This window comes from Crotalus tigris, unplaced genomic scaffold (assembly GCF_016545835.1).
Source record: "Crotalus tigris isolate CLP2741 ecotype Arizona unplaced genomic scaffold, ASM1654583v1 scf7180000024437.13266115, whole genome shotgun sequence".
Classification (NCBI taxonomy): Eukaryota; Metazoa; Chordata; class Lepidosauria; order Squamata; family Viperidae; genus Crotalus; species Crotalus tigris.
The window spans coordinates 2,940,399-2,950,976 of NW_024100606.1; the positions used below are offsets into that span (position 1 = coordinate 2,940,399).

A 10,578-nucleotide genomic window follows, 5' to 3' on the forward strand; every position below is an offset into this window, starting at 1 on the left:
TGAAAAACTGGAATGTATCAATTTTCTCTGAGTGTAATCCTTTTTTTCAAGAAATTATGGAAAAGCTTTTAAAAGTTATTCATATTTAATCAGCTAATCTGTTGTCTTTTTTAAAGGAGACTTTCCGTTCAGTTTACCCAGGGTACTTAAGAAATCAGATACAAATTATGGGACCATCCAATAAACAAAACTGTCACTAAGTGGGAAATCATTTAACATTCTCCTGGAAAAAGACAAGACTGCAGTGCTCATACCTTTGGCTTTTGCTGCCATTCTTTTAGCATTCTCCTGCCATTTGGAATGCTTGAATGGCTGCTTCTTGTCTTGAATTATCAAAAGCAATGCAAACTTGCTGGCAACCTAGGATGGGGAACCATGGGTACAGTATGCAAACAGGTTGAAATCTCTTTCTATCCGATTTTTTCAATCTGTGAGGTGTAGGTAGAGAAAAGGGACAAGTGATTTCTATGGGCAATCTCTCCTTTGCCTTACTCTTTCCCTCTTGTCAGTGCAATCACATTGCTTTCATGTATAGATTAGCAAACAGCTTACTCTTTTAAAATCCCATTCCTCTTCACTCTCTCTGCTCTGCAAAGAGGGAAGGGTAAAGCAAAGGAGTCATTGCATTCAGAAACCACTTGATTGTTTCTCTCTACTTCATGAAACTGAGCGTGGGGGATATTGTAATTAGGATTATTGGAGGTGAAGATATGTGAAGAGCCTTGTTCCTACTCTTTTTGTATGAGTTTTCTACCTATAAATTTTCTGATCTCAAACCAAGGAATGCATAAGCTACAGTTGGCCAACAGCATAAGATGCCAGACCTTATCCTCAGTGACTAAAGTAATTCTTCCTTTTCTTCATTTGCCTAATCTGTAATCTCTGCCTGTTAATCATGGCCTCCCAAATGTTATAAGGGGTTTCTCAGATTGAAGATAGTTGATATTTAACAGTGGCCCGGGAATTGGGGACCCCTGTTTTAACCATTTTCCCTCAAAATTTAATCCTTTTTATTTCATTGCTCTCTTTTTACTACAGTGAAAACCGTCGCCTGCAAGTAAACATCACCAACCCTGTCCAGTGCAGTATGCATGGGCGAAAATGCAGCATCTCAGTGAAAACCAAAATCAACCAATCAGAGCCAAACTTCATCAAGGATCGTACAGGTTTCATCCTCTGGGTAGCTGAAAATTAATTTTATTCTGTCACTAAGCATCCTTCCACGTTCCACTGATGCCTTCACTCTTAGTGCCTTCAGTCTTATGGAGGGAAGGGTATGAAAGTATTGGTGTGTGACACACATCAAACATTGTTAATGAATCAAAAACTTGAAATGCTCCCTTCTTTAAGCCAACTATGATCTTAAATTATTGTATGATCTATTGTGTACCAAAATGGCTTTTATTAATGAATTCTCCAGATTTATAAAATTATTGTAGAGCTAATAGTTGAGACTGCAATGTAAGGAACCAAAAGTTTGTATGAAAACAAACAGAAGTAACCACTTTCAATTTTACAAATACCAAATCTTAATTTATAAATGGGAGCTATATTGGGGGGAAAGAGATTTTTCTAAAAAAGAATGATAAGAGGCTGGAAATTATTTCCCTATAAACTACTCCATCCTTTCAATCTTTTTTCCAAGGAAGTTTCATTTGGCACTCTGTGTGTATTCAGGCTGGGGATTCATTGTTTTGTTGGGTGCAACTCAAGGACTTGCTGAACTTATAGTGTATTCCTATATGATCTCTCAGTGGGTCTGGCTTATAACATGAGCTGGGGACTATGAGTTTTAATCTCACCTTAGCCATGAAAGGAAGCTGGGTGATCTTGGGCCAGTCCTTCCTTTCAGCTCAATTTGCTTCATAGGTTGTTGTGGGGAAGGGGAAGGGTTGGGATTTGTTTGCTGCCTTATTTGTAAAAACAGTAAAGGTGGGATACAAATAAAAAAATATTTCCCTTCCCCCTTTCCTTTCAGTATTCAATCTGGCTCATATACTTCTTAATGACTGATTGTCAGATACTACTCCTATTGCAAGCATTAAAGCCCAAAGCTTGGGTCAATATATAATGTGCTTCCTTTAAACAGCTGGTATTATTCTGGCCAGCATAGACTTGTAGTTGCCTTTTGTTGCTTGTACAGTCTTCTGCTGAGGTGCAGTTATAGCCTTGTTAACAGGGCTTTGTTTCTTCTTGTGCCAAAAGAAACATATTTTATTTTACATTGATGGGGAGCACTTCCAGCATCTTAAAACAAGGGAGGAGATTGCTATTTTGGACCATTTAAAGGTAAATAATTGTAAACCTGACACTGCTGGACAGGTCAGGACTTAAATAATTATAATTGCACACAGCCTAAGAATAAAGCAATGATGGTAGAACTAATTTTTCAGTATGCCTGCTTTTGTTTTAAATGTGAAAAGGCAGTACTTACCATTTCTGTGAGCTGGGGCACAAAATGGCAAACAAGTGTTGCCTAACCACAGTAGCTAGCTAGAAGTCCTGTTTGCTTCTGAGTCACTCTTAAATATGGTTCATTTCCTAAGTAGGATTATCTGCCTCTGCCCAAGATGAGTTATTGCTCTTCTTTTCAAATTAGTTTTTCAATGAAGAGGATTGCTATCTCAAGTCCTTTCTTTTCCTGTTGATTAGCCCAGTCTTATCTTCAAGTGCTCTTAAAAGGGCTTCTTCAACCAAGTGCCTTCCAGGTAGGGAATATCATTCTAAATCCCATTATTCCCAGCCAGAAACCATCTAGCTGTAATTTAGGGGAAATGAAATACAACACAGATGGAATTTACAAGCAGAATAGGAGTTGCCCTAGAAGATCAATGTAACTGTAGAAATCTCTTTAGGTATTCTCTTCTTTGTTCCTCCAAATGCCAGCATATCCATGATGAAAAGCTAGCAGTAGAGCCTAATCCTTCAGTCCAACTAAAAAGCAAGCTAGCTTTTGATCAGTCTAGCTATCTAGACTGAGCATTTACAGTCCTATCTCTATTGCCAACAGAAAAATGGACCGCCTCAGATCACTGATGCCTTCAAACATTTACTTTCAAAGCAGCCAAATTAGCCTCAGAAGTTTTAAAATTAGCACTTTTATTTAATATTCCAAAATAAGGGCTGGATTTGAATGATGACCAAATTTATGAAAATTGTATAGAAGATTAAAACTTTCTGTACCAAGATACAAATCTATTAAGTTGATTATATAATGTGTAATGAAGTATTTTGATTTAAATGAATTAACAGTATTTCTGTCTTTCTTGATTTGTGTGTATGGTTTTCTGTGGGGCAGATACATTATTCTGCTTGGTTTAACAAAGGTAGTTTCTGCTACCAAAACAGGAAGAGGAAATTCCTCCTCCTCGCCAGTATGCTTTGCAGAGCACCCAGTCAACAGGGGAGTATTGAGAACTGGGCAAGGGGCTCCCGAGAGAAGAAAATCTAAGTGTATGAGCTGCTCACAGGATACCAGAGTCTACCTTGTATATGTATTTCTGGGATTTATCTATAAATTAACTATTTTTTAATTGTACGCCTGATCTTTAAGAATGAGGTAATAGTGTAATTAATATTTTAAAATAGTTTATACAGAAATGTGGACACACACGCCCTATTCATAATTAAGATGTATTTTGTTTACATAATTGAAATAAAAGGACTCTCATCTATACCCAACTCCATTTGCTTGATTTTGATTCTGCATTTTCTGAAATGTATTTGACTGATTTTCTCTCTTCTCTTTTCAGAGAAGAAAATAATTTCAATTAATCTATGTCATTTTCATCAACTATGGTAATAGACCTTCCCTATTACCTACTGTATTACATGATCCATTATTTTTAAAAAATATAATCTCCTGGTTTATTGATGTTTAAATCATGAGATCTCCAAGCATTGGTTAAGATAATTATCTATTTTGTGATTAAGTGCATACTCTTGTTTAAGGTATAGCATTTGAGAGAGTATATCTATGAATCAAAGTAACTGACTCAGTTTTAAGATCACATAGATTGAAACTTATCATGTGTCAAAGTAGATTCAACTGTTTCCCCAAAGCTCCATTATTTACCACAGTCTTCCTTGTCATCTTCCCACCACAGATAGAAGTTTTTTAAAAATTCCTCTGAAAATCATTTGTGTCATGGATGGTCAGTGCATTTTATTTTTAATCAGCACAGTACAAAAATAAATAAAAATAGGGAGGCATTAAGTTACAGGCACACACAGCTCTTTGACAGTCTTGTCATATTTATAAATCTCACATACTTAGAAACACACTATAGTACACATACATACAAAAGACCATTTATAAATTAAGTAATAATAAGCAATAATACCAATTTTGGTCAACAAATATCTACAGAAGGGATTGCACACTAAAAAAAAATCCAAAAACTTTAACATACATAGACATATAGAATTTAACAGATCCTGTTTTCTTTTCTCCCACTTCCAAAATGTAGTTTTGAAGAATGTTCAAGTGAAAAAAAATGGCACACTATTTTGTGTTTTTTTTCCTTTGAGAAAAAATAGTTTAGGACAGAGCTAAACATTAAGAACCGTGTACAGTTTATATCAGAAAATATCTAGAGGTCTTGAGATGAAATACATTGATTTGAAGAAATGAAGGTGTGGATGAAAGCAGAAGATCTGCTTGAAATTTGTGCATGGTGAATTATTGTGTTTCTATTTTTTTGTCTTTTTACAATCAACTGTTCTAAAGTTTTGCCTGCTGTCAAAAGTCACAATGCTGCTTTTGGCATGCACAGTATTACAGGAAAGCAATAATGGAACGACAAAAAAGGATTAGGTTTTCTTTTTCCTCTTGCCATAAACATAGATTTTGTTCTAAAATGATTCATTTCACACAGCAGCATAGTAAATTCTCACTCATTACTCTTTTATATCAAGTAAGTCAATTGACGGTTTTCCCCACTATAAAACAGTAAATATATAGGTTCAAGCCAAGATAGTTTTGCACATCAATGATACCATCAAGTCACATTTGCTTCCCATGCAGTGCAATCTAAAGCATACCTACTCAGAAATAAGTCTGATTCCTTGAATGCAACTTATTTCCATGTAAACATGCAAAGGATTGCAGCTTTAAGCTTTCATATCCATATGAGTACAACTGTGATTTTACCTTTAATATATAGTCTTTATTAAAAAGGAGAGGAAGGGCAAAAAGATTTACTGCCATTTTGAACAACCAGAGGAATGATGTCTTCAAACACATACCAGAATTTAGTCTGAACTACTGTAAAGTATTCCAGAACTCATGCTGAATGAAGAACTGGGGTCTCTAAGGGAGACTGATATGATGATAGATGCCACCCATTTCAGAGCGGCAAATGGTTTACAGGAGAGAATTGTAAAGGAGCCCTCCCTTTCCTCTTTGATGCTAAGGCTCAGTTTTCCTTTACACATTCAACAGCAAGCTTAACAGTATCTCACTTCTTATGGCTCAGATTTTGGCCTAGCTTTTGAGGCAGTGGCAAGACCTGCTGAACAAACCCAGCAGCTGTTTAATCATCACAACATATGAATTTAGTTCAAGTCTACTGCAGCCTTTTAGCTTTGACCTTTTCAGATTTCACAGCTTTTAATGTTCCTCTGTATTTTTAATAGTGCTTTGTTGTTTTTTAAGTTAATTGCAAGCTACCTTATTTAAAGACACAATACAATTCTCCCTCTGCCTTTCTGCTAGAATGCCAGCATCCTTAGCAATAGCATTAGAAGAGCTTTCTAGAATATTTCTAACTTATCATTTTATCCACAGCCTTCTTTACCCCAGAGTATTATTGCCTTTATACTATTTAACTGTCCAGCTTGTGAGAACTTAAAACAGTGAAGATTACCTCCATACCAAAAGTTCACATCTTCCATAGAACCCTAGATCTGGACTATTGACTTTTAATACATATTATTAGTAACTGAGGGAAATTCAGTCTCCCCACTACTCTTTTTTATATACTTTTGACTATCCCTGAAGATTAGAATATTTTAACCTTTACATACTGTTCAGGAGCTAGAGAACAAAACAAAATAAATATCTAAGCATAAAAAATTAAATTTATTCAAATATTTAGATGTTCAGTGTGGGGGAAAATATTTAAATTCTTAGATGTTCATCTATAATTGTAAGTCTACGAGATGGAAAAGAATGTCTCCAAGCATGGGAACAGATTTGTGGCCCAAAAGAACCTTCTGCAATATTACTCTATAAAATGTACAAAATATCTGAATATTTTGTATCTGCTGTAGGTTTAGATTACAACTTATCTTCACTCTCAGTCTTCAACACTATAAGAAAAGGGAAGTCTTTTATTATCATTCAGTGGGTTTCCTTGTTCTGTTTATTGTGGCTGTTATTGTCTTTTCATAAAGCGTGAAGAGTGTTGGTTGGCATATGAACTATACCGGGTAGGCCACCTTGGCTCTTTTATGACTCGTGGACTTCAACTCCCAGAATTCCTGAGCCAGTTGGCTCAGGAATTCTGGGAGTTGAAGTCCATGACTCATAAAAGAGCCAAGGTTGCCTACCCCTGAACTATACCGTCCTGGCTGGAGCTGCAAGGAACCCCCTAGAAGAAAAACATTTCTACACTAAAATTCAGCACCAAGTCCTACATGTAATAACATAAGCCTAGCATTTTTCAATAAATAATTGAATAAGGGAACTTGATTGCGGATTCTCAGAAAAATCTCAAGGGACTCAAATTCAGCCTGTATGAAACAGCAAAGGTATATTATGCAAATATCACCCCCCAAAAAATTAACCATTTTTGACCAATCAATACTAACATATATCACTTCCCAGCAAATCAATAACAGCTAGTAACTATTGCCTGGGATTTTTGAATCTCACCTCCTAACCCATATTCTGGCTTATATCTGCCTTAGCAAGAAAAGATTGTCAAATCTCATCTTCGCCCTTCGATACTGATATTTAGAGAAGACCTACGGAGCCTAGATCAAAGGTCCCCAATGAAATGGGTGCAAGTGGTGATATCATACACAGAATGAGGTGTCTCTTGTATATTTTCTGACTTTTCCTTACCCACTTCTGTTTCTCAATATAATCACTCTGTCGTGGAGTAAGAGTCCCTTTTGAAGGCCAGTACTGAGATGATGTCATCTTGTTGGAATTGGTGTATAAAGTAATAATAATTAAATTTCTATTTTTAAAAATCCATTCTTGAATCCCTTTTTTAGAATACCAAGTGCTAGAACATCTATTAGATTTGGTCTTTTTCTTCTTAAGAATTGTAAATATTATGTTCCTCCACTGCTTTCCACTGTAAAGAAGTAAATCCTGCAGGCTAGTTTATCCCAATTTGCAAGCTGTTTAGGACAAGCAAAAGGTGAAAGGATGCCATGATCTTATGTTGTGGTGCTTGCTTCTCCACTCAATTTTGCCCTCTCCTGGTTTACAATCTGGAAAAGAAGCCATATCCATCACATGCAGCAAAACTGAAAACCAAACAGACAAACCCATTTCATTTCTTGTCAGTTTTGATTCATAGAAGCCAAGGTAATAATGGTGGAGACCAGTGGTGGGTGGCTGATTTCTTTCAGGCCTGTCCCGTCTCACCTATGTGTCCTGGCTTGTTTGGAAAAGAAACAGAACATAAAAAAGAAGATAAATGAAAGGGTGAATGACAGGGAGTTTCAGCTCACCGATCCAGGCCAATGAGCAGCCGGTTCTTCTCTTCTTGGCTGCTCTCATTCTTCAGGTCAGCAAAGACCTGAGTGAAATAGTGTGGGTCAGCATTGATTTGCAACATTTTGGGACTCATGAGGTTGATGATGGAGAGGCAACGATCCCAAAATGCCTCTTTACAGCTCTCCACCAGGAAGGGCTTGAGAGGGTAGGAGATCTCATTGCCCATATAGGAATAGGAGAGATAGAGGCAGGTAAGTAAGACAGCCTGAAGATCATGGTCCGTGGCTACTTCAGATGAAATGACATCCCGGCAAAGCATGTACAGAAAGACCACATTGGCTGGAGTGATGAAGCCTTGGTCTTGCCAGCCTTGCAGGAGGAGAGATCGGTCCACACTTCTAAGCCACAACACTGGATCAGTGGGGGAAAGATGCTTCAGCCTGTAGCAGCGTCTACAGAGGAATGCCCCCAAGCATCTTAGCAGCTCACTGGTTGAGGCTTGGACAAGGACCCTCTTGGGGGTGCCAGATGAGTTGCAGCTGGGGTGGGGTGTTTTCTTGACAGAGGAAACGGTGCCCTTGGAACTGGAAATTTGGTGGCTTGGAGCTGTAGGCTGACTGCCCTGGTTCTGGGCAAAGGTGGACAGATTGGCACAGGAAAGAGATTTCTTTAGGTTCTCATTGTTGAGGTGTGTAATGTTGTTCTGATAACTGCTGTTGGGCTGCACCTTCTTGGAGTTTTTCTTTTTGGCAGATACAGCTGCGATGCGTTTCCAAGGCAGCACTGAAATGATAGAGTGGCGCTTCAGGCTCTTATCCTTGGCATTCTTACTATTCTGGACTGCAGTATAATGCCCCACTGTGGTTGAACCATCCTCGGAGAGAGTGGCTTTCCGGTAACTGGGTGAAAGGCTCAGCACAGTGCCCATGGTGCACAGGCAGCTAGGAGCAGACCAAAGTGGACAGAGCTGGGTGCTGTCACCACCAGGGCAGAGGGGTCTCTGATTCAACCGTGCTGACTCTCCTTTCCGTTACGGCCTTAAATAGTTTGGATTCAGAAGTTACCTACCAAAAGCAAAAACAATTCCAATAAGCCCTGGCAGGGATCAGTTTTCTTCCAGATATACAGACCCCTGCTTTTTAGTAATATTAGCCCATTTAATTATATTCATTTCTAAGAGCATTATTATTTTTATTATTACTTTTCTCCATTTCTTCCTTCCAAATTAAACTGTCCTACATGTGTGTGGGGGGAGACCAAGGGGGGAGGGCACATACACATGATTTGGACATGTGCAAAGACTGCCCCGCAAAATGGGACCTTGAATTTCAAGCCCAAAGCCTTGTAGGAAGGTATCTCTGATGCTCCCACACACACCAAAGATTTGCTGGTTTCCTTTTCTATAAATGGCATATATACTCCTCCTCCTCCTCCACAAAAGCTGAAATAAAAAGCTGGGTATGTTTAGAAAGGATGGCTGCACAGATACCCTTGCTTCAATGTTATGCTGGCAAATGTATAAAATGTGTCAGGGATGCTTTCTAGAGAGGGAGCCATATTAGTTGGCTGCAGCAAAACAAAGAATCTCCTTATGAAATAATTGATGTATCATGGAAGATGTCAGATGCTTCTTCATCTTTCTAAAATAAAGGTATCTTTCCGTCCATATGCATGTACAGACAGAGGGAGAGAAAGATCAGTCATCCATGTTTTTAATTAGACGCCCACCGTGCATATTTATTACATTTCCCCACTCCTGCCTACCTACTAAATAGTTAGAAATGGTAGTACCTTTAAGAAGATAAACTCTTCCACCAAATCGTCTTTCTTCTCTCCATCCAAGCTTTGCTTTTTCCGCGCGCGCGCGAGATAGCGCTGGGCTCCCGCACGTTCTCCCTCCCGCCGCAATGTTGCTGCATTCCTCCCGCCTCCCCTCCCCAAAGGACGCGATGGCGCCTGTCCTCCTCCTCCTCCTCCGTGGTACCCACCGCAATGCGCGCCCACCGGGCACTGTGGTTTCTGTCCAAGGTCCTGCAGGACCGGCTCGGCTCTGGGGGCTGCGAGGAGGCGGAAGAGGGGCGGGTGCGAGGCCGTCCGGCTTCCCCAGTCAAACGAGGAAATGCATGCAGAGGTTCGTCCGGTGTGGCAGCGGCACACGACGGATGCCTGCTTGTCTGCCTGCCTGAGCGCCGTCCCCAATGACGCCTCCTGGAGTGGCCAGTCGCTCCCTCCCGAGAACTGTGCGGGAGCCCCGACTGGCTGTGAGCAGCCTTCTTCGGCACCGCCTCAGCTGCTTTGCCGGCTGATTCACTGCGCCGCTCGCCTTAACTCCGACCAGACGGCGCTCGCTAAACCCGCCTACTCCGCCTCCGCCACCCGCTCACTCGTCTCACCGTAGCCGCAACGTGCCTGCAAAGCAGGGCGACCCCCGGCGGACACCAACACAGCGCGGCAAAATGGCACCGAGACTCCCGACCCTCCTCCCACCCCCACCCCCCCCCGAACACTGTCGGAGCGCGCCTCTGCGCGGATGCAGAGCGAAACGCCGGATTGGTGGCCTAGAGACAGCCGGTCCCTTCTATGGGAACGTTTTCTCTCCGCTGAAAGGATTCTCTGTGAACTCTAATGCTTCAACCAGCAGCTAGGGCTCCTTTTAAGCACCGCATGGCGTATCCTTTATCAAGCCAGACTGAGCTGAACACTGGCTGTTGTTTTGAATGCTGTACATCCGCTAAATCGTGGTGTTTTGTTCTGTCCATAATTTCTAAGCAATAAGGTACTTCTACTTCAATTTCTGTAGAGAAATTACACTGTGACCCAGAACTTACGCAAAAAATAAATAACATTGTCACCTGAGCAACTATTTTCAGGAGCAGAATTCTCAAATACATAACACAGTAGAG

At 40.1% G+C, this 10,578-nt stretch overlaps 2 protein-coding genes across 3 annotated transcripts in view; one reads left to right on the forward strand and one right to left on the reverse strand.

The window, feature by feature from the left end:
* MYO1D (myosin ID) overlaps positions 1-3,681 on the forward strand; it is a 188,037-nt gene extending 184,356 nt beyond the window's left edge. The window contains exon 22 of the mRNA XM_039331714.1: positions 1,039-3,681. Within this exon, the coding sequence (XP_039187648.1) occupies positions 1,039-1,195 (157 nt within the window). The 3' untranslated portion in view covers positions 1,196-3,681. The remainder of the gene's footprint in view (positions 1-1,038) is intronic.
* A 457-nt stretch (positions 3,682-4,138) lies between these two features.
* CDK5R1 (cyclin dependent kinase 5 regulatory subunit 1) lies at positions 4,139-10,111 on the reverse strand. Of its 2 annotated transcripts, none has more exons than XM_039331688.1 (2): positions 9,664-10,111; positions 4,139-8,739 (listed from the first exon to the last, which is right to left on the reverse strand). In XM_039331688.1, the coding sequence occupies exon 2, from the start codon at positions 8,601-8,603 to the stop codon at positions 7,686-7,688; it is 918 nt and encodes a 305-aa protein (XP_039187622.1). In that variant the 5' UTR covers positions 8,604-8,739; positions 9,664-10,111; the 3' UTR covers positions 4,139-7,685. The 2 variants fall into 2 exon arrangements, with proteins under 2 accessions (XP_039187622.1, XP_039187623.1); XM_039331689.1 differs by lacking the exon at positions 9,664-10,111 and adding an exon at positions 9,467-9,599.
* Positions 10,112-10,578: the final 467 nt, after the last annotated feature.

Bases quoted from the DNA above. Each gene is read 5' to 3' on its own strand.
- CDK5R1 (XM_039331688.1), bottom strand. From the start codon at position 8,603: ATGGGCACTGTGCTGAGCCTTTCACCCAGTTACCGGAAAGCCACTCTC.